This window comes from Rhinatrema bivittatum, chromosome 5, assembly GCF_901001135.1.
Source record: "Rhinatrema bivittatum chromosome 5, aRhiBiv1.1, whole genome shotgun sequence".
NCBI lineage: Eukaryota > Metazoa > Chordata > Amphibia > Gymnophiona > Rhinatrematidae > Rhinatrema > Rhinatrema bivittatum.
This window is the reverse complement of record NC_042619.1, coordinates 309,395,881-309,423,667: the sequence shown is the minus strand read 5'-3', so window position 1 is coordinate 309,423,667 and position 27,787 is coordinate 309,395,881. Positions and strand designations below refer to the sequence as shown.

Below are 27,787 nucleotides of genomic sequence, written 5' to 3'. Positions count from 1 at the left end.
AGGATGAACTAGTGTACAACTACCACCAGTTTTCTATAGTACTAGAAACATTAATGTTGGCACCTAAGAAAGATTTAGAGAAAATGGCCCATAATATGAAGGTCATGAAAACTTTTGAGCATATGAAATATCCAAGCTCCAAGCTGGACAGACAGGCACAGCATTTGAGGTCAAGCCCTTGTAGGGACGTAAGGCCTGTACAGTGGATAGACTGGCACAGCATTTCAGGTCAGGCCCTTGTAGGGACATAAGGCCTGGATGGACAGGCACAGTGTTTGAGGTCAGACCCTTGTAGGGACGTACGGCCTGGACAGTGGACAGACTGGCACAGCATTTCAGGTTAGGCCCTTGTAGGGATGTAAGGCCTGGACAGACAGGTACAGCGTTTGAGGTCAGGCCCTTGTAGGGACGTTCGGCCTGGACAGACAGGCACAGCATTTGAGGTCAGGCCCTTATAGGAACGTACGGCCTGGATAGTGGACAGACTGGCACAGCGTTTCAGGTCAGGCCCTTGTAGGGACGTAAGACCTGGACAACAGGCACAGCATTTGAGGTCAGGCCTGGACAGTGGACAGACTGGCACAGTGTTTGAGGTCAGGTACATGTGCTGATATTATCTGGAGCATAGGAGGAAGTTGGAGCTGCTGCAAGGCTTTCAATTGCTTTTATTCATCTTGCCATTCACAGAGAAAATATGGAAACCCAAGCAAAGGCATGTTTATTTTCAAAAACACTAGCATTTCCATCAACTCTGGTGCCAGCCTTGAGCGATGAGGGCTCATGATATCCCCTGTCATTGAAAATACACGTTCACTGGGCACACTGGTTGGTGGACATGACAGATATTGCTGAGCCACTTTGGCTAGGTGTGGTTAGACATTGGACTTGTGTGCCCAATAGGCCAGTGTATCTGTTTGCATGTCCTCTATGGGCTCTTGGAGATACCGTGTCACTGACATTTGTGCTGGAGTCTCCTTTGCTTGGGTGGGCTGAGAGTCCTTTTTTGCCAGCTGCTTTTGCTCTCGCTCATTCCAGAAAAGATGAATTTTTAGGGGCAACATGGCTTTGGTGTACTGAACTGGAGGAGGAAGTACTAGTTGTTGCTGACAGAGTGTTGCTCCTGCTTGGGCTTGCACTACTCTCTGAAGTGCCCACTGTTTCCTCCTCTACTTCATGCCTAATTTGTCTCTGCCTATGGTGCTCCTGTTCACAGACGTTTCCTAACAGCAGGTCCTTCACAAATGTGAGACAATCGTACTGTAGGGCGTTTCCCTTTCACATGGGGATCACAGACTGTGGCGAGCATGTATCTGTGGTCTTTTGTGAAAGGTCGTAATCTCTCTTGCACCTGCTTCTGCAACAAGTCCAGACAATGCAGCACCTCTGCTGTCATTCCCTCTTCCTGTTTTAAGCCCTCCAAATTTTCCTCCAGAAAATTAACTATAGGGATGATGTCAGCCAAGGTGGCACTTCTGGAACTTAGCTCCTCCGTGGCATCCTTGAAGGGCTGCAGGATTTTTACCAGCTGACTCATGACTAACCAATCATGATGCCCTAGGAGATTATGCACACCTATGTCCATTTCCGCAGAAAGTTCATGAAGGGGTGTCTGCTGCTCCACTAACCTCTGCAGCATCATATAGGTGAATGAGACGCTTGTGCGGCATCCTTAAATCAGTCTGCTTTTCATGGAGAACCTGCCCCGCCTTCACACTTCTGTGGAAGTGTGCTGCTATGTTCCTGCACTTGTGTATTAATGTATGCAGGTATTCATTCTCTTGGTGATTAGACTCCAACCCCAGAGCTGACTTCACTACCAGGTGCAGAATGTGTGCAAAACATTTGATGTTCTGAAAGCCCCCGTCAGATATTGCCTTTGACATGTTTGCACCATTGTCTGTGACAAAGAACCCTGCCTGAAGATTCCTGTCTCGCTGGTGTAGCTGCCAGCCCACCAGTATCTGTCTGATGCATGCTAGAATATTGGCTGATGTATGGGTGTCTTCCGTCAGGTGGGTGGGCAGTAAAGCCCACCTCCACCCTGATACTTGTTCACTAATAGAGCTGCTGCCTGCTCCTGCCTCAGCCAGGTCCCACCAGTATGCTGTCAGGGAGAGGTAAGAGTGTGCAGCATTCATGGTGATCCAGCAGATATCGCAGGTGAAATGCACACTCCTCTCTGCCTTAGCTAGCAGCACTTGGATGTGACTGCGACACTGGTTGTACAGGCTGGGGATGACCTTTCTGCTAAATGTGGTTCTGGAGGGGACTTTGTAATTTGGAAATAAGACCTTCAGCAAATGCTTGAAACTCACATTCTCCACTACCTGCAAGGGCTGGTCATCAAGGGCAATCATTTCCCCAATGCTCCTTGTTACAACTTTTGAGGCTGCCTGCCTCCTTCCCTGGGATAGTGTTACCGAACACCACCCTATTTCCTCCATGGTGGGTTGTCGCTTCTGACAATTGGCAGGGGGCTGTTGGCCTGCCACCTGACTGCTAGAAGGAGCTTCTCAGGGTACACCCACTACTTCAACTCCAGTGCTAGAAGGGGCTGAGGGCGTGGGGTGACTCTGCTCCTTTTCAACCACTTTACGCTGCCTGGAAAAAGGGGTCCCCTGACTGGTACTGCCACCATCCCCAGATGGCAGTACTGCTGGATGTTGTTTCTGCATATGATGCATTATGCCAAAATTAGTTAGATGTCCCATTGCCTCTGCTAATAGCCCTCTTCTTTCTTCAGCCGCTGGAAAGATAGGATCAATGGACAGCCTCCCAGGCCTCTTCTTTCTTCAGCCACCAGTGAGATGGGTGTCTGCCAGTGGCCTCCCAGGCCTCTTCTTTCTTCAGCCACCAGAGAGATGGGTGCCTACCAGTGGCCTCCCAGGCCTCTTCTTTCTTCAGCCATTTTAAAAAATAGCACCAGTCATCCATTGCTCCTACCATGTGACACAGGCTGGTCAATGGCACCGGTAGCGCTTGTCATATGGTAAGGGCTAAAGATCACCGGCACCATTTTGGATAGTGGCAGCCGATGGCCTGGGAGCAGCAGATCGCTCCTGGGCCCCCCGCTGGACCACCAGGGGTTTTGTGAGTCTTGGGGGGGGGGGGTCAAGAGAGTGATGCAACGGGGGAGGGGGAGGCAGGGTGAAGCAGAGGCTGGGTAGAATTTTGAAGGGGCACTTTTTGCCGCTTCAAAATTCTGCCACCTGATGCAGCCGCCTCACCCTGCCTCATTGGCTCGCAAGCAGTGGCGGCACACCCTAATGGTTGGCACCCTAGGCCCAAGCCTAGTTCACCTAGTGCTTCCACTGGCCCTGCCTACATCCTTTGTAGCAGAACAGGACTGGAAGGCTCAAAAGATGGTAATCCTCACACATAGATGGTTCCCAATCTATAGCCTGTCTGAGTAGGACAAAGCAGGAAAACGCATAGTGCTGAAAACACCATCTCTCTTCCTTTTGCCTGTGAGGCAGTTGACCCATAAAGGGTCTAGGCAGGAAAAGAGTTGGGCTCTACAAAAGAAAAACCATAGAAAAGTCTGAGACACAAAACCCCAATGCATAGCAAAGGTGCCTAAGGCAGGTGAGTGATGTGAATGCCAGCAAGAAAAATACTCTGCATCACGGAAAACATTACAAGCAGGGTTTTGGATCAGTAAACCCTGACAATGACAGTAGGTCTAGAACCTCCTGGATACAGGAAAAATTCTAGAGATGTGAACAAGAGAAGAACTCTTGGCCGAAGATTGCATAGTTTCCTTCGGTGTTACAAGATAATCAAAAACCTAACTGGGGCCCAAGAGTTTTCCAGAAAGAAACTGCAGTCCACTGACATCCGAAGGACAGAATGAATCTGCAGAAGTGCACCCCATGTTTGGCTGATGGACACAATAGGCAGAAAACTCCAAGCAATGCTTGGAAGAATAATCAGCAGTATTGGCAGGGTCTGTGACAGACCCTAGGTGCCAAAGCACCAGACATAGCTGACCAGCAGGATAGCATCAAGAGCTTCAGGGAATGAAAGGCAACCCCTGAATAGGATCGCTAGCCCAAACCCCCAAGCAAGAAGATAAATTAGGCCTGACGCTCACCCACACTGCACCCTGTCAAAGACAGGGCTATCCAAGCTGTCTACAGGTGAGCAGGAAGGCACTTTGGACAACCCAGTGAAGTGAATGTTATGACTTTGTTGGAAATTGTGAACCCTGGACCAAGATGAGAGATGTCTCCGCCCACAGGGAGGAGCCCTGTGGGCCTCACCGTCTGTAGGCGTGGTCTCAGCAACGTAGGACACAGCTGTAGAAAGCTTTTATTAGGGAGAAAAAGGAAAAGCATAACCCGCGGAGCGGGAAATGCAATAAGACAGTTCTTGAGCAAGATATGCTCAGGGTAGCACTGTAGATGAGAAGGTCCAGTAGTGGCCAACAGTGCGGGGTAACCCAGGAGATTCCTGTAGGCTGATGGAGGTGCTTCTGTGTACAGATCCAGTAGTGGGTATGCAGAGGATAGCTGTCCCGTAGGTGAAGTAGCAGAGGTCTGGAGATATAGGAACCTGATCGATAAACTTGAGTATTGGTAACAATACCCTGGTAGCTCAGGATAGGTAGAGGTGATATGCTGATGAATGGTAGTGGCCTGAGGAATGGGGTACACCGTGGAAATCCAGCAATGAAAACAGCGTAGGAAGCTGAAAAAGGTACTCACACCAGGAAGTTCCAGGAGCAGAACCCGAGGGTCGGGTTAGGAGAAGTCCAAGGCAGAGAAGGCCCTTCGAGGAGCAGATAGCCGAGGCACGGAAGGACCCCTGTGGAGCAGGTACCCACAGCAACCCAATGCCACGAGTAGATACTGGAACAGAAGATCCTAATGTGGAGCAGATTTAACAATGAGAGAACTCCTTGCTAACTCATCTTAGCAGTGGGCCGGTCAGCTTAAGTATACCAGCTGGTTGACGTCATCGGGAGGGGACGCCCCCGAGGTTCCCGCCATGACGTAGACAAAAGGAGGCCCTGCGCGCGTGCGCCTAGGTGATTCCGGAAGTAAGATGGCGGTCGGCAGCGCCCACACTGTCCAGGGGAGTTCGGCGTTGGTTAGCAGAGGTTGCCACTCTTCCAATGATTGATGGTACAAGGAAAAAAGAGGTGAACATGAGATGTCGCAGCCGTCTGCAACCAACGGGCGCAACAGTGAAAAAAGTTAAAGGCAGTACTAGCCAGAACTTAGCGAAAATATAGGGAAAAAGTGGTGTATCTTTTCCTGCAGGTTTACATTAAGATATACCGCGAATGCCCCAGCTTTTCTTCCCCTCCCTCAACATTCCAATTGGAAGTAAGAAGGACTAAAGGAGGCAGACCGCTGGACCACAGGGGTAAGCACAAGTTGCTTGGCTGTATAACTCAACCCCAAGCGAATAACTCATTGCTGATTCCAGTAGGGAGTTACCCATTGAGATAGTGCCCTTCAGCCTGCTTGGAACAGCTGAAGCTGAGCAAATACCACAGGGAAGAAATCCAGAAACACTCCACCAAGAGACAGGAAGCCGAAGTGCCACAAGTGCAAACACCTGTCAAACAGGATTTCTTCACCAGCCTGGAAACCTTAAAAGTACCAGGGCAGGATAAGAGCAATCTCTGAACAGAATGCCCCAAACCAGGCTTAGGTATTAATACTTCAGCCAAGATAGCATATAATTCCCCCAAGGAAGCTCAATCTGCACGGAACGAGGGCTGGTATTGGCGAAGTCCCTGTTTGCCTCTGCTTCCCATCCGGTCTCACCGCTCAATGATGGGGACCTGTTGGGTAGGGATGTGAATCGTTTTTTGACGATTTAAAATATCGTCCGATATATTTTAAATCGTCAAAAATCGTTAGGGCCACGATACAATACCAATTCCCCCGATTTATCGTCAAAAAATCGTAAATCGGGGGAAGGGGGAAGGGGGAGGGCAGGAAAACCAGCACACTAAAACCCCCTAAAACCCACCCCCGACCCTTTAAATTAAATCCCCCACCCTCCCGAACCCCCCCCAAATGCTTTAAATTACCTGGGGATCCGGCGGCGGTCCGGAACGGCGGCGGTCCGGAACGGCCCCCTCAATTGAATCGTGTTGTCTTCAGCCGGCGCCATTTTCCAAAATGGCGGCGCAAAATGGCGGCGGCCATAGACCAACACGATTCGACTGCAGGAGGTCGTTCCGGACCCCCGCTGGACTTTTGGCAAGTCTTGTGGGGGTCAGGAGGCCCCCCCAAGCTGGCCAAAAGTTCCTGGGGGTCCAGCGGGGGTCCGGGAGCGATTTCCTGCCGCGAATCGTTTTCCGTACGGAAAATGGCGCCGGCAGGAGATCGACTGCAGGAGGTCATTCAGCGGCGGTCCGGAACCCCCGCTGAACGACCTCCTGCAGTCGATCTCCTGCCGGCGCCATTTTCCGTACGGAAAACGATTCGCGGCAGGAAATCACTCCCGGACCCCCGCTGGACCCCCAGGAACTTTTGGCCAGCTTGGGGGGGCCTCCTGAACCCCACAAGACTTGCCAAAAGTCCAGCGGGGGTCCGGAACGAACTCCTGCAGTCGAATCGTGTTGGTCTATGGCCGCCGCCATTTTGCGCCGCCATTTTGGAAAATGGCGCCGGCTGATGACAACACGATTCAATTGCAGGAGGCTGTTCTGGACCGCCGCCGTTCCGGACCGTCGCTGGATCCCCAGGTAATTTAAAGCACAGATGCAGCTTTGATTTCCTTAAGAGAAGCGGGACACGGGAGTTGGATAAACCTGTCTTACACAAACAGTGCAGTTAGCCACCTTTGGGCAAACTCAGCTGGAGCTAAGCTAATGAAATATATTAGGGAAAAAATTAAGTAGAGCAAGAAATAAGACCACCGCCGTTCCGGACCGCCGCTGGATCCCCAGGTAATTTAAAGCATTTGGGGGGGGGGTTCGGGAGGGTGGGGGATTTAATTTAAAGGGTCGGGGGTGGGTTTTAGGGGGTTTTAGTGTGCCGGCTCACGATTTTAATGATTTTCACGATACTTTACACACCCAAACGGCAACAATACAATTCCCTCCCCCTCCCAGCCGAAATCGATCGTTAAGACGATCGAGGACACGATTCACATCTCTACTGTTGGGGCCTTCCCTCACAGGTAGCACTAACCCCACCTCGGGCCAAGGGTCCACCTCCGCAACAGATTGCTGAGGCCATGCACTTGGCGGAGGCCTCCACCCTACAGGCCATACTGGGATGGCCTTTAAGATCCAGCAACAGCAGCAATTCCTTGAGGCACTGGTGGCCTCCACTGAGCATCTCAACACCTGTTTGGACTCGGGTCCCTCTTCTGCTGTCTTGCTGGCATCTTCTTCCAGTCCACTGGCTCCTTCGGCATCTTCTAGGCCATCCTTTTCCTTGCTGGCACCTCCTTGTTTCAACGGGGACCTGAAGTTGTGTAGAGGTTTCATCAACCAGAGTGACATGTAGTTTTCACTGCAATCCTCAGCCTTGCCAGATGATGCAACCAAAATAACTTTTATCCTCTCTTGCCTGAGGGGAAAGCCCTGTCTTGGGCTTCTCTGCTATGGGAACGCTCTGACACTCTTCTGCAGGACCTGTCTCGTTTTGTGGAGATCTTTAGGAGAACCTTCGACAATCCTGGGAGACTGGCAACTGCCAGTTTTTACCTCCTTCATCTTCATCAGGGCTGTCGGCCTCTCAATGACTATATCACTGAATTTTGAACCCTGGCTGCTGAATTGGCCTGGCAGGAGGACTGGCTCCGTCCAATATTCCTAGATGGGCTCTCGCTGCAGCTGAAGGATGAACTTGCAACTAGTGATCTTCACGAGACCCTAGAGGGCTCATCGACCTCACCGGTTGCATTGACCGCTGGTTTCAAGAGCGTACCTGGGAGCTCTGGGTCCCTCGCTGTCCAGTGATCAAACGTTCTCAGTCTCTGCCCTCAGGAACTCCTCCCGTGCTGGGGGGCTCTTCTTCTCCAAAGTCAGAGGAACCCATGCAGCTGGGGCGTGGCAGGCTCTCTCCTGAGGAGAGTCAGAGCCGAAGGCAGGCGAAGCTCTGCATTTATTGTGGGGCTGCGGGACATCATCTTTCCCAGTGCCCCGTCCATCCCCGGAAACTCCATTGCCTAGGGCCAGCAGAGGCCCTGACCCTAGGAGCTGCTAATTCAGACCTTCAGTTATCTCTGCCTGCAACCCTGACCTGGGACTGCTGTTCATTTTCTACCCTGGCCCTGGTCGACTCCAGGGTAGGAGGGAACTTCCTAATGAAGGAACTCGCTCTCCATCTAAAGATCCCCACCAGGACCATTGAAACTCCTCTGCGAGTCACCTTGATTCAAAGCAACCCTCTTCCTGGTCGAAGCACGCAAGTTACTGTACGAGTCGTCATGAAGATCATAGCTCTTCATGTGGAGGAGATTGAATTTTATCTCCTGGATAAGTCCATCCATCCCATGGTCCTGGGCCTGCCCTGGCTGCATTGCCACTCTCCTCAATTTAATTGGTCAACACTTCAGCTCTCTGAGTGGAGCCCCTGCTGCCTCCAGTCCTGTTTGATGCCAGAAAAATCCTTTCCAGATTGTTCAGCTGGCCACCACGTCTCCAGTTATTCCAGCGCCCTATGCCGACTATTCGGATGTCTTCTCTAAGCAAAAGGCTGACATTCTGCCACCCCTGCGCAAGTTCAGCTCCAACATCAATCTCCTGCCAGGAATGACTCCTCCTCGAGGTTGAGTTTTTCCATGCCTGACATGAAAGCCATGACTGACTATATCAAAGAGAACCTGGCCAAGAGTTTAATCCGCCCAGCTTCCTCACCCTTGGATTGCTCCAGCAATTCTACTGTTGGCCCATCATGCAGAAGGATGTTCGGGCTTATGTGGAATCTTGTCCCATGTGCGCGCAGCAGAAACCATTGGTGGGATGAGCTTAGGGGCTGTTACAGCTTTTCAGATCATCATTTGCTCAAAGTAGTGCTGGAGTTACCAGGGGGGATGAGCTGGGGTCCAGGATGGTGGAAGTTAAATGTGAATCATTTAAAGGATGAAAGATTGAGGAATGCATATAAGGAAAAATATAAAGGATAGGGATCTGTTAGAGAGCTCTTCCCCCAAGGAACTGACTGGTGGGAAGAAGTTAAGAGAAGGACCTGTGGTTTTGTTTTCAAAGAGTGGGGAATCAGAAAGCAAGGGAAAAAAAGAATGGAACTTTGAAAGTGGGAGAAAAAGTTACAAAACCTGTATAAACTGGCAATACATGGATTTGATGTTAAAGAGGAGGTGAAGGAAGCTACAAAGAAAGTGATGATATGGCACAAAGAGAACGAGTGGTGTGATGAACAGAGCAAGGGTTAAACATAGAGAAGAAAATGAAACCTGTTCAAGTTTTTTTTAGGTGCATTACAAAAAAAGCAGGAGAGATTAAAAATGTAATCAGTGCTGAAGGTCAGGAACAAAAAGGAGAAATAGGGATAACAAAGAGTGTAACTGATTTTTACGAAGAATTATATCAGCATAGAGAAAATGAGAATGAGAGTGCTAATAAACTCTTAGAGCAACTAAGACCTAAAATAAAGGAAGACGATAGAGAGGAGACAGAGAGGGACATAGATGAAGATGCGATAAAGAAAGCAGTTGAGTCCTTAGGGCCAGATTTTCAAAAGCATTTACTCGAGCAAAACTGGTTTTTGCTCGAGTAAATACACTTTACTCAAGTAAGTGGGCTTTTCAAAATTGCTACAATATATGCCATTGAATTGTCCATAGGATTTACTCAAGTAAGTGCACTTTACTGGAGTAAATACCTTTTGAAAATTGCTACGATAGTATGTCACATTTACATGCGTAACTCCTTTGAAAATTACCCCCTTAGCATCTGGCAAGGTGCCTGGAGGTGATGGTTTGCCAATAGAGGTGAAGTCATAAAGAATGATCTGCTGGGAATGTATTATGAGTGACTGGGAAAAGGTATAATGTCCGGGTCTATGAGGAAAGGAGTGATAATGCTTATCTTTAAAGGGAAAGGGGACAAGAGATATAAGGAACTGGAGAACCAGAACACTGTTATCATCCAATTATAAGATCTTAGCAAAAGTGTTGGCCAGCAGGCTGCAGAGAATAATGAACGATGCAGTTGGCAAAGAGCAGACATGCAGTGTACCTAGGAGGAAGACGGATGAGAACCAGGAATTGGTGAGAGATATTATTGCATTTGGCAATGACAGGAATATTCCTCTATGTATGATATCGCTTGATTTAGAAAAGGCATATGATAGATTAAATCAAGAGTTTTTGTGAACAACCATGGACAGATTGGGAATCGGGGCCCAATTTTTGAGATGGCTGAAAACCTTATACAAAGTATAAGTAGTCTCGTGATTAATGGTACAGTCTGGAGTAAGGCAAGGATGCCCTGTCCAGCCTATTGTTTGTGCTGGGGCTAGAACCCTTAGCTAAAGCAATAAGAATGGACCCTATAATTCAAGGGATTGTTATATCCAGCACTGGAGGACAGGAAGTTAAAAGTGCCCTGTACATGGATGTTCTTTCCTTCTTTTTCTTGAGCTATAAAGCCTTAGCCAGAGTGGGCTGGCAAAGCTAGGAATATAGCAGAGCTGCATCTGCCAAGGTTAATCAAGAGAAAAGTTAAGTGTTTATATATAAACTGGAGAGAATCTATAGTCAATTGGGGATGGGGAATATAAAAAAATACAATTAAAATATTAGGACTAAAATTTGGGAAAGGAATGACCACAAGTAACTGGGATGAAGGAGTAAAAAGGGTAGAAAGAAAAATTAATTTATAGAATCAGAGACACTTGTCACTGTTGGGAAGTATACTAGTGATGAAAAATGAACTATTGACCATGTTGATGAACATAGCCTTTGCTTTCCCGGTACATAATCCTATGCAACATTTCTGACCAAAATAATATTTTAATTTCTGTGGAATGCAAAAGAAGAAAAGCTTTCTAGAGCCCGTGAAGAAAGGGGGAAGGGGGGTACCTAATACAGAAGCAAACTTTTTAGGTAAGCTTTTGCATAGAGTGAGTTAGGGAGCAACAGCGCAAGAGAAGATTGGAAAGCCTTGGACATTTCTAAACAAATTCTGCTTGAACATTTTCATTAGCAGAAAATGGGAAACGATGCCATTAAAGAACACTCCACATGCAGAGACTTGGGCATTCAGCTATGAGGAAGTTAAAAGGAAGGTTACGGAATCTGAGTTGACAAAAACATCATTCGATTGTTTGAACGCAGCTAAACTAGAAGAATCTGTGTGTGTACGTAAAAATTGTACATGGGCAGTTGGCAAATTTAATGAGGAGCAGAGCAGATTGGCTCAATGTCATTGCGAAATATCTGTTTAATGCACAAAAAGACTTGGCCTGGTGTGCAATTCACAAAGGACTATCGAAAAGAGAGGGTTTTTTTTTTCCAAACGAAGAAGAGGCAACACTGCATGCTGCATCGGAGAAGGATGTTGGAAGGAGGAGTCCCCTCAGCAGATCTTCTGGAGACGTGACATGGTGCGAGATGTTTGGAACAGAGCAAGCAGATGGCTAAATGCTCTATGACTGAGTACAGCGCTGCCAAAAAATGCTGTCATGATTGGCTTTATAAACAAAATGAAGCCAGGAAGAAGACATGGATAGCAATGAAGGGCATAAAAGAAGCTCTATGGAGAGCCAGAAATTTGCAGTTATATCAAGATATGGAACTAGAGATGGAAGATATATGTCAATTGGGGAGATTCATTGTGAAAGACTACATGCTGAAAGGTGCAGAGAGATCATCTTGGGTCAATGAGCAACAGACTGGAAAAGGTTTGTTTAGTAAACTGCCTTTCTCTTAGATTAGTTAAGAATGTAAGATTTTGGTTCTCAGTGGCTGTGACAAAAGTCCGATGGTGTTAAGGCTTTAAGAACAGGCAAAGAGAATGTGAGGAATAATTTCAAATCAAAATCTTTCGTTTTTCATTGATCAGGTGCAATGATGAGAGTTACAAGAACTGGAATTCAGTGTGCTGTCTTCATTGGTAATTTGTATTCCATCGATATTATCACTATATTGTGTTCACAACTTTAAACAATGTTGTCCCCTGACACGGCCATGTTTCGCCTGTCAGCTTCTTCGGGAGGGACTTAGCTGAGACACCTGAACCAGCTTACTAGACAGTGATATATCACTGTACCGGCAAAGATATCCAAGTGCAGGCAAATTGCTATATCACTGTCTAGTAAGCAGGTGTCTCTGCATTACTGAATTCCAGTTCTTGTAACTCTCATCATAGCACCTGATTAATTTAAAAACAAAAGATTTAGATTTAAATTTTCCCCACATTATCTTTGCTTGCTCTTGGATTTCGCCATGTGAGGTTTGAACATCCACTTTATGATATTACTCAGTTAACAGTTTAAGACATAACATGATATAAATGTTTGAGACATGTAAAAGAGGAATTATTTTTTATGTTGATTTCTGATTTATATTATTGTTATATAATAATTTTGTGTTTGATAATAAAGTTTTCTAAAAAGGTTCCCAGCAGCCCTTGGGAGAAGACTCTGGAAGTCACAGCGAGCGATCCAAGCTTTGAGCACCAACTTCCAGAGGACCTCTGTACCCTATGCAGCAGAACAGAATTAGAAGACTCATAAACAAAATAAAACTTTCCCTACAAGCTTGGACCAAAGATCTATTAAGCATAGTACTCTGTGATCCACCTTACAGGGACTCATCCAAACTATTTTTTATGCACAACTACATTTTTGCTGCATCTGGTGCAAATTTAGAATGTAAGCTCTCTGGGGCAGGGGTATAACTACTACTGAAACCCAAGTGTCACTTGCCTTGAGCTCAAATTTGGAAAGGTGAACAGTTAAACCCAAATTTACATAGAAAACTATTACAGAAGATAGCAAGCACTCAAGATATTTTATCCACTTTGATAATCTGTCACAACCCCAGATTACTCACTCATATCTCAAATTTTGATGATTTGTTATCGATTTAAAGTTTCCAAGGTAGCAGGGGTGTAAAGCTCATCATCTGCATACTGTTCCCAGCAGCCCCCAGGAAAGGACACCAGAGGTCACAGCGAGTGATCCAGGCTTTGAAATCCACAGGCTCCTGCACCCCTTGCCCCAGAATAGGACTAGAAGGTTCATAAGAACATAAAACTTACCATTTTGGATCAGAACAAAAGTCCTTTGAGCCAAGTATTTTGTACTCCACTTTCATAATAGTTTATGGACTTATCCTCCAGGGACTTGGCCAAACCATTTTTTATGCACAGTTGAACTTCCATTGCCTCAGGTGCAAATTTAGAACATAAATTCTGTGAGATTCCAGAAGATGGCAAGCACTCAGGATATTTTATTCACTTTGATAATCTGTCACAACCCCAGATTATTCATGCACAACTCATATTTTGTTGTTTTGTTATTGATTTAAAATTTCTAACAGTAGCCAATCCAGATCACACATCCAAGGGATAAGAAGTGGATTTCTGCAACTCTACCTTAATAATGTTTCATGGACTTTTCCTCCAGGAACTTGTCCAAACCTATTTTTATACATAGCTACACTTCTGTTGTGCCAGGTGCAAACTTTGAACATAAGCACTTGGGGGCAGGCATGTAACTACTACTGCAGTTTTGGTTGCCCATCGGAAAAATGATATAGCAAAACTAGAAAAGATGCCGAGAGGAATGTCCAAAATGATAAAGAGGATGAAATGGCTCCCCTGTAAATTGAGGCTAAACAGATTAGGGCTCCTCAGCCTGGAGCTGTAACGGCTGAGAGGTGATATGACTGAAGACCATAAAATCTTGAGTGGGTGAAATGGGTAAACAGGGATTGGTTATTTACCCTGGGCAAATGCTATTCTCAAGTTTTATCAAGCGGTTCGCAACCTTCACTCATCACAACACTATCACCTTGATGTTCCTTCCCCAAAGGGCGCTCATTTGCACACAACTCGCGAATGCTCTTTCTCTGTAGCAGGACCCAATTTCTTGGATTCTTTACCTCTAGAAATTCGGCAGTGTGAATCTGTTAAAACACTTAGGTCTCTCCTCAAAACATTTTTGTTTCAATCAATCTATTTTTAATTATTTTTACTTGACTGTTTTTGTATTCAGTTTTATATTATTTATTTGTTTTTAATGAGTGCATTTTAGTTAATATGTTCTTTGTTCTTTTATTGAGTATGTCATTATTGTTCATCACCTAGACATTTTTGCGATTAGGCGATTCATAAATTTAAATAAATCTAAATCTAATCCAAATCTACTAGGACATGGATTATGGGGGATGAGGGAAGTGTGGAGAATCAGAGATTGGAGAGGGAGAGCTAAGACTTGGGGATGGGTGGAGAGCGTGGAGAATTGGAGATTGAGCAGGATTGAGATAGGGAGTATTAGATTGGCTGGGAGTATATGGGGGTGGTGTGAGATGAGGCTGCGGGGAGCAGTCATGCTGGAAAAACATGTACAACAATTTGCTCAGAGTCCCATAAGTGGTTAAAGCAGTCCTGGATCCAGAACAGGTAGAGTGCCAGCCAAGAATGAGGAGGATTGGAGTAGTTGGGCTTGGGCGGGCAGAATGGAGGAGGAAATAATGCCTGGAGAGAGGGAAGAGAGAATGTTGGGAGGGAAAGGAGTTGGAGGAAGGAGGAAAATGGGGATACTATACTTGGAGGGAGGGAGAGATTGGGAGAAGTTTGAGAATGGATGGAAGGAGGAAGAATGATAGCAGGAGGAGGAGAAAGAATGCCTGGAGGGAGGGGGAAGAAGGAGGAGAGAGTGCCAGTAAGGAGAAAGAAAGAGGAGACAATGAATGGAGGAACAGGGACGTGACAAGAGAATGGATGAAGAGAGAATCACGAGTGATCTTAGGAAATATTTCTTTATAGAGAGTGTGGTGGAGGTGTGGAACAGCCTCCCAATGGAAGTGGTAGAGACAAAAACAGCATCTGAATTCAAGAAAGCATGGGATAAATGCAGGTGATCTCTGAGGGAGTGTTGGGAATTATAAAGCTAAATTAATTAAGGGATGATGGGCAGAGCAGATGGGCCATATGGTCTTTTTCTACTGTCATGTTTCTATAAGAAGGGGCGGATAATGCTGGGAAGGGGGCTGGTTGGGGAAAGAGAATGAGAGAAGGGGAGAGAATGTCTGGCGTGGGAGTGCCATCAAACGTTTACTTAGGGTACCATTTGCTCTAGAGTTGGCTCTGATTGCTGCCATATATGTAGCACGTCTCCATACATAGTAACACGACAGCAGTTGCCACCAGATGCCACTGAGGTCACTGAGTGTACTGCAGAGAACGATTCTCATCAAGAGAAGACTCACCAGCCTCATCAACAGCACGATTCACCTCCACCTTCCAATCATCTCTGTAGTACCAGTCTGGGGGACACAAGATTGCCTCCTTTTGGGGACAAGCTGTTCCATCCTGAGGCACAGAAAAGGACAAATGTCTCTTTATTTATTTATTTATTTATTTATTTATTTATACCGATGTTCCTGTACTAGTACATATCACATCGGTTTACATAGAACCAAAGTTGGAAATTACATCAAACAAGAGGGTACAGATAACATTCCTATAAGCACAGCACAGGAACGGTGCAGGCACAAGCAGGGTTGGAGACAGGCGAGGGACTGACAGTGCTGGAGACTGTGGTACACTATGCACACAGTACATACTCAGCACAGGGACAATGCAGGCAGGCAGAAGGAGTGACAATGCAAAAGACTGAAGCATGCCTGTCGAAGTCCCAAACACAAGGACAGTGCAGACAGGAGCAGAACTGGAGACTGGAACCGCTATGTCCCCAGTTCAGGGGCTATGGAGGCAGGGAGGGGGGGAGGACCTGCCAGCACAGGCACAAGGCAGGCAGGGGCAGAGCTGAAGCCTGTCTGTATATGCCCAGGACCCCAGCGCAGGGACAGTGCAGGCAAGAGGAGGACATGGAACAGGGTGGGACTGACAGTACAGCCCCTCTGTACGCCCCAGCACAAACACAATGAAGGCAGGAGAAGGGCTGGGGACTGGGGAGGAATTAACAGTACTGAAAACAAGTGGCTTACCCTTAATGGGTGTTCTTACTTTGAAGACAACAGTTCACCAGCATTACAAGTAGATCAAAGATTATGGGGTCCAAACTGAAAATTACCCCTATGCTTGGGGTGAGGAGTAGCACATAAGAAATTATACTTACTAATATGATTTATCTTTTGGTTCATAGCCTATGTCTCCTCTTTCTTTCTCCCTACTGGTACTCTCTCCCCCTCCCTCCAGGCATGAGACAGGGTCCCGGAAACTCTGATACCGCAATTCTGTGCTCTTCCCAAATAACCTTTCATTCGTGGCACCATAAAGCAGTTAAAATCATCACACCAGACTAAAACAGTAATTAACTCTTTCACTAGTATTGTGTAAGTAGGCAGTAAATCCAACCAGAACATTAAATGCGAAAAGTACAGTAGTGAAGGATAATATAAACTTGCAGTTTTCTTATTTTAAATCAAGCAATGCAAAAATAACACTGGGTGTGGCCTGTTAGCCAGGACAACCTACATCTCATATGGATAGTAAAACAAAAAAAAATGACCGCCAATAGAGAGAGGCTGAGGGGAAAAGCAGTGAGGTACACAGCTTTCAAAAATGGTCTTTACCCCTGAGAACTCAAAAGTGTATGTGTGTGTGTGTGGGGGGGGGACGACCAGATCCACCCCAGTGTCACCAGTTTGTAAAGGGTGCACCCTGCCCCAAACACAAAATTGTGTGGGGAAAAAACCATGAAGAAAATGAAGAAATCCCTCTTGATGGTGAAGCTATCTGGATGACAAACGAAATAGATGAGCAATGCAGTGCGTGGAAGGTCTCTCTCTCTCTCTCTCTCCTGGGGAGCTTCTTCAAATGGTTTACTTGGCACTAGATAGAAAGCTGGTCTGGTTTCATTCTCTTACAGAAAGACCACGGTCCATCAGTGTTTATTTTTTCCCAGTACCTGCCAGTAAGGATTTATGGTTGACTTCAGCTGAAAGACTGAAGTGATTAAGATGAGATACTCAATTTGGGGACAAAAGGCAAGGGAATAAACCTTTTTCCTCTTCTGCAAAAATACTCTCTGTGCAAAGTTTAGACTATTTAACTCATTCTCTTAGGAGGGTGATCCAGCCAGGTCCTCCTGAGCCTGTATCCCTTGTTGCGATGTTACACGTAGCTATGAATCAAGAATAGCTGTCTGTCTCTCTATTTCCTCACAGTACCAACTTCTATCTCTCCCTCTCCATAATTAGCTCTTCAGAATAACTTATTGCAGGGCTCCTCACTTCCTAGTTCCTCGCTCCACCTCCTGGCCATCTCCATCTCCACCCCACCCCACCCCCAGACAGAACCAGCCAAATTGTGCCTTTTCTACCTTATATGGTCTCCAAGTATTCCTTTGGCTTCCTCCTCTGCTAGCTATGTAGTGTTGTTCTCTGGGCAGGCTAAACAGTACAGCCCTTTTTCCAACTTGTTAAGACTGTAAGTGATGGATGCTGGCTATTGCAGAATATTTGTTCTGCAAGAGCCAGCCATCCCTAACACCATATTTAGAGCAATAGCTGACGTCATCAATTGCTCGCTATCTACTGGCTCTGTTCCCGACTCACTTAAACAAGCAGTGGTCAAACCCATCCTCAAGAAGCCCTCCCTAGACCCTTTCTTCTTTCTCTAAAAATAGATCACCTCTCCTCTACCAGGGAACGAGCTCTGTCCATCGCCGGTCCTACACGCTGGAATTCCATGCCTATGATGCTTCGCCTTGAATCTTGCCCAAATAAATTTAAAAAGAAATTAAAAACTTGGCTGTTTCATGAAGCCTACCCAGATTAGCACATTTAGTCTACTCTCATCTTCCCTGTGCCGTCTTACTTTCTCCCTAACCGTACTTTTCTCCTTTTCTTGTTTCTTCTCCTCTCTCACCCCATAGGCTTCTTTCACGTTGTTTCCTTGCTCTGGGGATCCCCCTCTCTCTTCTTCGCAGGTTTCCTGCTCGCTGCCCCATCCAGTTTTCCTTTCCTATACCCCCCTCTCTTGCCCATACCCCATTCTTTCTCCCCCTTAGGACAATCTAATTTCTAGTATTTTGACTTGTGCTCTTGTCATCTAATCAATGGTTGTATTTGTTATTATTGCAGTTTGAGACCTGTCCTTTCATTGCCTTTCTCCAGTTATTGTTATCCTGTTCTCCCTAATCCCTTGTTATATTGTATTTTCCTCGTCTTTTGTTAAAATGTGAACTGGCATGATGTTTCGTACTAATGCAGATATATAAAAGCTGTTAAATAAAAATAAATAAATAAATAAATAAATAAATTTGTCATTCACAGGAGAGCACAGAGGGGTTTCAATGTATTTTTATATTTCTTCACCTTGGCTGTGGTGGCTTACTGTCTCTTCGGAGTTGAAAACCTCTTTTTTGACAGATCCACACACATTGTAAGGCTCAAACACATGATAAGCTCATGAAGGTAGGAACCTGCTTTATAGTAGCTTGCTACACAACTTAAATTTTATTCAAATTTTCCAAGCACAGGTAGAAATAAATATGACTTAGTTGTACATCCTATCATAATATCCTGTGTATTATTAAAAAGATGTACTGCAAGACATAGGTACATTCGTTCTTTGCAGTCAACATATGTGGGGCAATTTTCATAACTGCCCACAAAGGGGGACAATAATTTATGCTGGTAAAGACTGGTTTACTGGCATAAAAATGAGATTTGATTATTGTCTCCCATGAACATGCCGAAAAGTATGCACATTGGATGATAGCTAGAAGTGGGCAGAGCTAGGGGCAGGGACAGAAAAGTACATGCAGAAGAGATTTCATTTTGAAATCCCTGGGCTTACTTTCAGAAAACATGTGTTTCCAAGAAGGTGCAAAAGTATATTGGTTCAAACTACATATGGTTGAGTGCCTGGCCAGAATTTTCAAAGGGAAACCCCACAAAGAGTTTCCTTTCAAAATGGGCTTGCAGTCCTGCAGGCACTTCAAGACCCATGGCCAGCATCAATATTGCCCTCTTAGCTGCAAAGTTCGTGGGTACTTCTACCTGCAGGCTTTGCAGCAGTTGTCAAAGGGATGGCACGAGTATATTTTCCTTTTGAAAATTCTCTTGGATAAGGCAGGCACAGATTTGTTCCTGCTTTCTCTGTAGGTATTTTTTCCATGGAAAAAAAAGCATGTAATTATGGAAAGGCAAAGCTATGAACTTTGTTGCCCTCCCTGAGCTAATCCCATCCCCAGGAATACCTCTATTTACAATACGTGTACTTTTAACTGTATGGAGGGTAGGTCATTTTCCAAAAACCCAGTTAATTGGCTTTTGAAAATTGCCTTCCCAATATACTTCCATGAGTAGTTGGAAGTAGCTTATATTAATCTGAGTAACATCAACTTGTTGCTGCTTAACTCATGATGTTTGTTATCCAACGGCCTTTTATTTCGTATAGCGCTACATACATCGAATGGCATTGCAGTCATGATAAATAGTAGGAATAGGAGTACTTTGCTAGCTCATCGTAATTTGACAGCAAAGAATGCTGAACCAACATGAATCACATCCAGGGTTTACGTCAAGAAATTCCATGCAGAGATTTGCACTTGCTTTCTCTGCATGCAATTGATAAAAAAAACTTGCATGCATAGTTCCATGTTCCATCCTCCATCCAACTCCAGGACTGCCTCTGCAGTGTGCAGATAAAAGTATGCATGTTGCTGAAATACAGACATACTTTTACCCTCAAGCAGGATGGACAAGAATCAAAGAAGCCTTTTTCGCTGGTAAAACGTCTTTGATTATTGCCCTCCTTAAGTACATATGTGACCATGGGTACTAAACCGATATATTCTAGTTACACTGCGCTCAGTTTTTAATTGGTAGAGTCTGAATGATCAGAAGATGAATTGAGCTGAGCCAGATGGAGGGAGTGACAGCCGGACAGGGAGGAAGTGAAAAGCAGAAGAGAAGTGCAGAGAGAGAGAGATGTTTATTGCACCTGTGTAAGGTCTGGAAGGACTGTGAATTCGTTTTAGAAAGTTTCACTGATTGGATTCACTATATTGCTAAATATGTGAGCTGTACCAGCTCCTTAGTCAAGCACATCTGACTCCTAAGGAGAACCATATGTTAAAGCAATGGATTTCCTGCTCTATTTGCTGAATCAGCAGTATTTGGGCTTTTGTTATGTGCATGAAACATGACACAGAATACTTAGTTACTGCAAGTGGAGAATAAATGCTAATGAGGAGGAATCATAGTTGTACAGACTTTTTACAGAATTGGTTCAAAAGAATGTAATTATGAATTAACATCAATCCATTTGCTTTGTTGCTGGCTGTAGGTTTGATCAATGTGGTGTTAGAATAAAAGAGCATGATCTCTTTTGTTGGGCTATCTTACACACACTGAAGCACAGTGACATGGGAAACAGTGTGGTGATAACACTCAAAGTTTCATAAGTAAGCATCTTTCTATCCCAGGCACTAGAATCCACAGTGAAAAGATTGCAGACTGTAGGTAAGCACATTATTGCTTGAGAATTTTGGGGGCTGTTGCTTGGGTCTGCCTTGAGAAGGAAAAGTGTACTTCTTATTAACCACTGTGGGGTTAATTCTGTTTATATGATCAACTGATATTTGCAGTTTGCCAGATCTTGGTATGTAGAAGTAAAATTCAAGCGCAGCAAGAGTGTGTCAAGTGCACGCATTTGCCAGCGTGCGCACATGGACACGCCGATTTTATAACATGCACGCATTATAAAATCGGTTATCTGTGTGTACATGTGCACACTATTTTATATTGAAGCTCATATGTGCGCGCGAATGCCATCTGGAGTTCATAAGTGGGGGGAATTTTAGTACCTTTGTATGGCAACGCAATAGGCCTTTTTCCCAGTTCACTCCCAGTTCGCTCCAGTAAAGGAGAGGACTTCCTAAACCCCCTAGCTAACTTGCCTCCCTTCTTCCCTATTAGCTCCGAGCCTCAAAATCCTGCTGACTAGCCTAATTTTTATTGATAAACGACTTACATGCCGCCCATAGCAGAAGTAAAGTTACGTGGTAGGGGACCAAGGCGCACGCTTGTGTGTGTGAACACTTATATGCTGACTTCATGTTGCAGTTCTGGCCCGCCCATGCCCCGCTCAGGCCACGCCCATGCCCCACCCCTTTTACAAAAAAAATTTTCTATGCGCGTACCGGGAGATATGCCCATACCCAAGTGGGTTGTAAAATCCACGCAGCACACACCAGGCCGAGCCATGTGTGTATCTCCTGGCTTTGGTGTGCAGGGCTTCTAAAATCAACAAGCTTGATAGTAACTGCTTGAGCCAAAAACTGGACACCCCCACAGGGCCAGGCCTCATCTAATTTGAGGCTTTTTAAAATCTGGCTTCCAGCACTCTCTTTACTTTAGGCCATTTCATCCTTTTCAAATACTTCTGCAATATTTTACAGGATCCTTACATAAAGTTCTCCAAAACTCTCATGGGCCTGCCTTATTTTAAATACACTAATGGTCTTTCCCATTTCCCTGTAGAATTGCTTTGGTTCTATCCAGATATTTATTTTATCTTCCCTTTCTATTTTCTTCATAGCGCCGCACCTTTTGTGCGTCTGCTATTTTCAATTTATTATTGGAGCTTATGAATTAAAGATCTTACGCTGTCAATGCAGCATATTTCAGCTTGTGATTTTTAAATCTCATTATTTTTTATGTTCTCACGCTCCTGAGGTCCTCATCTCTCAGAGCTACCTCCGCATACAAGTTTACTTTTTCCTATATCCGTTTTTTCCCAAGGAGGGGTTGTTCTTTTTCTCTTTCTGCCTTTATTGGGACTCTGTCAATATAATTTCCACTGCACAATATTGTATCTAGTTTTTTCTGTGATATCAATAGATGGTCCCTTTATGCAGATTATGGCCTTGTTGATCATGCTTTTCGGTTTGGGTGTCAAGTTTATCTTAGGCAGTCTTTCCCTCTCCTGGATCCCAGAGTAGATATCTATTTCCATTCAAGTCAGGAACATCAGTCTCCTGATCTCTCTCCTGCCTTTCCTCTTCACTCTGCTTCCTGGCCTGCCTTACATCAGGGCTGGATTTAATATTCTGGCACCCAAAGGCAGAAGACTGGAGGCGGGTAGTTTTTCCCCCAGAAATCAAGGAGTAGCAGGAGGAATCCTAGTTTGTAGGTGCCTTTACAATTTGCCATCCTAGTCCCTTGCCTGTTTCTAACTCCAGCCCTGCATTACTTCACTTTCATCCTCATGTGTTGTACCTGTTGTCTCGTCTGTTGTCTCCTCCAATTTGCTCTAGTTGCTCTGGCCCCTCTCGTCTAGAGCTCCCGATGCCTTTCTTCTGATGCTCCTTAATTGCTCCCTTACCTTCCTTCTGAGCTGAGGATTTCAATGTATTGTCCACAAGGATGCCACAGTCCTTTTCCTGGGTGGCAACTCCTAATATGAAACCCGGCATTTGGTAGTTGGGATTATTTTTCCCTATGTGCATCACTTTACACTTTTCCTTATTAAATTTGATCTGCCATTCAAACTCCCAGTCTCGCAAGGTCTTTCTGCATGTTCTCACAATCTGCTGTTATAATATAGCAAGCTACTATCGTGTGTTGGAGCCTAATAATGTGAACTGAACTGCATTTGGATCTGAGTGATGTGTTTTGGACCTTCCAAAAAGGGGTTTTCAACCCTGCAGAGACTGCACGCTGCCGTCAAGGTAAAAGAATATACAAATAAATCAAAACCCCTTTGTGCTCTTCTGTGAATGAGACATGTTCTGTAAGAACCAGCATCCAGCACTCACAGTGTTAACATGTTAGGAAAAGGGCTGTACTGTTTAGCCTGCCCAAAGAACAGCAGAGGAGGAAGCCAAAGAAATGCTGGGAGACCATTTAAGGAAGAAAAGGCACAAATTAGCTGGCTCTATGTGTGAGAGGCAGGGACAGCCAGGAATTGGAGCCAGGACCAAGGAAGAGAGGAATGCATCTGGCAGCCCTGCAATCAGGTCTTCTCCTGAAGAGCTAATTAACAAGAGGGAGAGACAGAACTCTGCAGTCTGAGGAAACAGAGAGACAGATAGCTTTTCTTGCTTCATAGCCAAGCCATATGTAAAATCCCAACAAAGGACTGAGGAGCCAGGAGCTGAGAAACTGAGATACTTCCTTTCCACAGATATCCAGGCCCAGGAGTGCATGGCTGGTTCACCCTTCTAAGATTCTGAGTTAAGTAATCTAAACTTTGCACAGAGAGTATTTTAGCAGGAGAGAAGGTTTATTTCCTTGCCTTTTGTCACAAATTCAGTGTTATCATCTTAACTGCTTCAGCCTTTTAGCCGAAGTCAAGAGTAAACCCTTGCTGGCAGAGTAGGGCTGAGGAAGAAAAACTGGTGGCCCGTGATGTTTCTGTAAGAGTCTGAAACCAGGCCCAGTTTCTATTTAGTATCAAGTAAACCATTTGGAGAAGCTCCCCAGGAGAGAGAAAGAAAGAGAGAGCGACCTTTCACACACTGCAGCACTCATCTATTTGATTTGTCATTCAGCCAGCTTCACCATCAAGAGGGATTTCTTCATTTTCTTCATGTTTTTTTTCCCACTCAATTTTGTGTTTGGGACAGGGTGTACCCTTTACAAACTGCTGACACAGGGGCGGATTTGTCCCCGTCCCCCCTTTTGCATACTCAGGGATAAAGACAATTTTTGAAAGCTGTGTACCTCTCCCCTGCCCCTTTCTCTATATTTTATTTCTATCCATATGAGATGTTGGTTGCCCTGACTAAAGGCCATACCCAGTGTTATGTGTGCATTGCTTGATTTAAAATGAGAAAACTGCAAGTTTATATTATACTTCACTTCTGTACTTTTCCCATTTAATGTTGTGGTTGGATTTACTGTTTACTTACATAATACTAGTAAAAGGGTTAATTACTGTTTTACTCTGGTGTAATGATTTTATCTGGTCTGTGGTGCCACAAGTGAGAGATTGTGTCGGAAGGGCACAGAATTGTAGTATCGGAGTGACTGGGACCCTATCTCATCTCCCACTCAGGCTATAAACCCGAAGATTTATTTATTTATTTTATTTTATTTATTTGTGTTTTTCTATACCGGCATTCACGGAAATTCGTATCATGTCGGTTTACATAAAACAAGGGGTGGGCAATACACTATAACGAACATAACTAAAACATAAGAGTATAAATTACAAAAGTATAACAAGTGCAGGAAGAAAAAGTTACATTAAAACAGGGGTTATTCTAACTGGGATTAGAGTTAGAGGAAAGATAAAAAGTTTAACAAGAAGTAAAACATTGTAATGATTGGTTGGTAGTGTCTGTTTCAGTTTAATAGAAAATGTTCAATATTGCTGCATTTGCTGGAAGTGACTGGAAGTGAATCATTAAAGGTCCGGATATGCTTTCATGAACAGCCATGTTTTCAGTCTCTTCCTGAAGGTTGGAAGACATGGTTCCTGTCTTAGTTCTAAGGGGATTGAGTTCCATAGTGGGGGACCTGCTGTGGAGAAGGCCCGGTCTCTCAATGTTATATGTTGGGTGGTATTGTTGTGTGGTACCTGTAGATATTCTCTATATGCTTCTCTGATGGGTCTGTTGGAGGAGTGTTTTTTGAGAGCTATTTGTAGATGGAGTGGAGCCAGTCCATGGATATTCTTGTAGATTGTGGTGAGGGACTTATGAATTATTCTGTAGTGGATTGGTAACCAGTGAAGGTCTTTAAGGACTGGTGTAATGTGATCTCTTCTTCTTTTGTTTGTTAGAATTCTTGCTGCCGTGTTCTGTATCAATTGGAGAGGTTTAGTATGTGATGACGGGAGGCCTAGTAGGATCGAGTTGCAGTAATCAATTTTCGCAAATATTATTGCTTGGAGCACTGTTCTATAATCATGGAAGTGAAATAGGGGTTTTATTCTTTTTAATATGTGCAGTTTGTGGAAGCAGTCTTTGGTTGTTTGGTTGATAAACGATTTTAAATTTAGCCGGTTGTCTATAGAGACTCCTAAATCTCTTACTTTTGGGGTTTGCAAGTTGGCTGGCGGGTTTGTAGTGATTTTGCAATTATCTGGAGAGATTAGCATGAATTCGCTTTTTGATTGGTTTAGAATTAGATTTAAGCTGGATAAGAGATCGTTAATTTCCTGAAAACAATTTTCCCAAAGTTCTAGAGCTTTAGTGATGGATTCTTTGATAGGGATCACAATCTGGACATCGTCGGCAAATATGAAGTGTTTTAGGTTCAATTTGTTTAGCAGTTGGCAAAGCGGGAGAAGGTATAAGTTGAAAAGTGTTGGTGAGAGAGAGGAACCCTGAGGAACTCCTTGTGCAGATGGGTATCTGGGGGATTCTTTGTTGTGGATTTTAACTTTGAAACCTCTGTTTTCTAAGAATGTCTTGAACCATGTTAGTGCTGATCCTGCAATACCGATGTTCGCCAGTTGGTTTAGTAATATGGCGTGGTTAACAGTATCGAACGCTGCCGATAGATCCAATAAGATCAGTAGGAAGGCCTGTCCTTTATCGAGGCCCAATATAATGTAGTCAATCAGTGAGATGAGAAGGGATTCGGTGCTTGAAGCTTTTCTGAAACCGAATTGAGTGGGGAATAGAATATTGTGTTCTTCTATGTAATCTGATAGTTGTGTGTTAATTAGTTTCTCCATCACCTTGGCAATGAAAGGCAGATTGGAGATTGGACGGAAGTTGTTGGGATCTTTGGGGTCCAAGTTAGGCTTCTTAAGGAGCGGTTTGATGGATGCTAGTTTGAGGTCGTCTGGATAGAAACCCTGGGTGAATGAGCAGTTTATGATGTCCGCTAGGGTTTTGGTTATGGTGTCCGGGATTAGCAGTAGTAATTTAGATGGGATCTGGTCTAGTGGATGCGATGAGGGTTTCATTTTCTTAAGAAGTGTTTGGATCTCTGAGGAAGTGGTGAGTTCAAGAGATTGGAGGGAGATGTCTTTATTATGGAGAACGTAATTGCTGGCTGGTGTGCCTGTATTAGGCTTTAATTGTGTTAGCAGGTTCGTGATTTTCTTACTGAAGAAGAGTGCCAGCTCATCAGCTTTTGTTTGAGCTTGGTTAGGTGGTATGTCAGGCGGGTTGGCCTGAGTTAGATTGGAGACAAATGTGAATAGCGCTTTGGAGTCGAATATAATGTGATGAATCTTATGTGCGTAGAAGTCCCTTTTTGTTTTTAAAGTGGAGCTCTTGTAAATCATATTAGTAAATATAATTCTTCATGTGGTACTGCCCACTCCAAGCACAGGGGTAATTCATAGTCCAGACCAAGGAGGGACCACAATAACTTTGAATACTTTTGTGTCTTCTGCAGATGTGATCACCTCGCTAGTTTTTCCTTTTCCCAGATCATTTATAATATGTTAAACAGTAGCAATCCCTGTAGTACTCACTAATGACCGTTCTCCATTTGGAAAACTGACCATTTAGCCCTATCCTCTGGTAAAGATGAGGAGTATTACAATCAATAATAGTCCAGTTTGAAATTTGCAAAGTTTGCAAAGTCTGTTAGCTTACAATTCTACTTACTACATTACATTGCGCCAGCAAAGAAAGTTTACTAGCTTACTACAATATGCCTTTACATTTTTATGGGACTGGATGGTATCACGGTCCCTCACAGAGTGACACTAGCATTTAAATGCCAGAGCATATGGGCGTGTCATCCATATTCTCCTATTAGTTATATACTGGAGGAGGGATGAAAAGGGCAAGGCCCAGGAAAGAGGAGTGAGAAAGCACATGAGAGAGAAGGGATGAGGGAGCGTAGAGTGGCAGGAAGGAAGAGTGGACCATTAGGAAGTGAAAAGATTGATAGCTGGACAAAAAGCTGAAAACAAGTCAGAGATAGGAATCAGCAGTAGCATGAGAGAGATTCCCTGGATTTCCAGTAAAAATGTATGTAAGTATGTATATATTTATATCTATACAGATATATGTGTGGGGGGATGCTTATTTCGCTTTACAGAAAATTAGTTGGAGCCCAAAGCTTCTCCCCCTAACACAATGTCCTAGCTCTGTATACCTCCACACAGGGATGGTGCAGGAAGAAGCCAGCTCCCCTAATCCTAAACCTTTTACACTCACTGCGTTGGTGTGGGGAACTGGCGCCGGACCCCACTCTTCCCCTGGCTCTCGGATCTCATTCTCATACACCTGCTCCAGCACCTCGCTGTGATTGGTGTCTCCATCTAGCAGCAGCCTGAGCAGAGATCAGAGAGAGGAAGGCCACACCATCAGAGAGATTTAGGCTGAAGTTAAGGGCCGCTCTCAGGGGAAGGAGCCATTTTGGGGGGGAGGGGGGGAAAGGTATTTCCATATTACAAAAATTATAACAATTTACTAAATTAAATATATTAGATCATAAAACCAATGAAATCAAAGAAAGTGAAAGGAAGAAGCTTAGGACTCTGTACTAATGCTTTCAGGCAAGCTGGTCCACAAACGCCCTATAGTCAGCATGGTATTCAGGGTATCCAGGGTGAATATGTAGGAGATATATTTGATTGACTTGGTGAAATTCTTGGGGATCAGGAAGGGGTAAAGAGGAGTGCTACTGGCCCTCAACTCACATTTTCAAAGCAGTTGGGAGGGAGGAGAGATGTTGGGTGGCTTAAATGTTCATAGTGGATGGGATTGAGGGTGAATGTTGCAGAGCTGTT

The 27,787-nt window shown here is 44.7% G+C and overlaps 1 protein-coding gene across 1 annotated transcript in view; it reads right to left on the bottom strand.

Moving 5' to 3' along the window:
• The window catches only part of FER1L5 (fer-1 like family member 5), a 495,517-nt gene that overhangs the window by 342,751 nt on the left and 124,979 nt on the right, over window positions 1-27,787 (bottom strand). The window contains exons 26-27 of the mRNA XM_029603280.1: window positions 27,213-27,327; window positions 15,373-15,475 (exon numbers count right to left, since the gene is read on the bottom strand). Coding sequence (XP_029459140.1) covers window positions 15,373-15,475; window positions 27,213-27,327 — 218 coding nt within the window. The remainder of the gene's footprint in view (window positions 1-15,372; window positions 15,476-27,212; window positions 27,328-27,787) is intronic.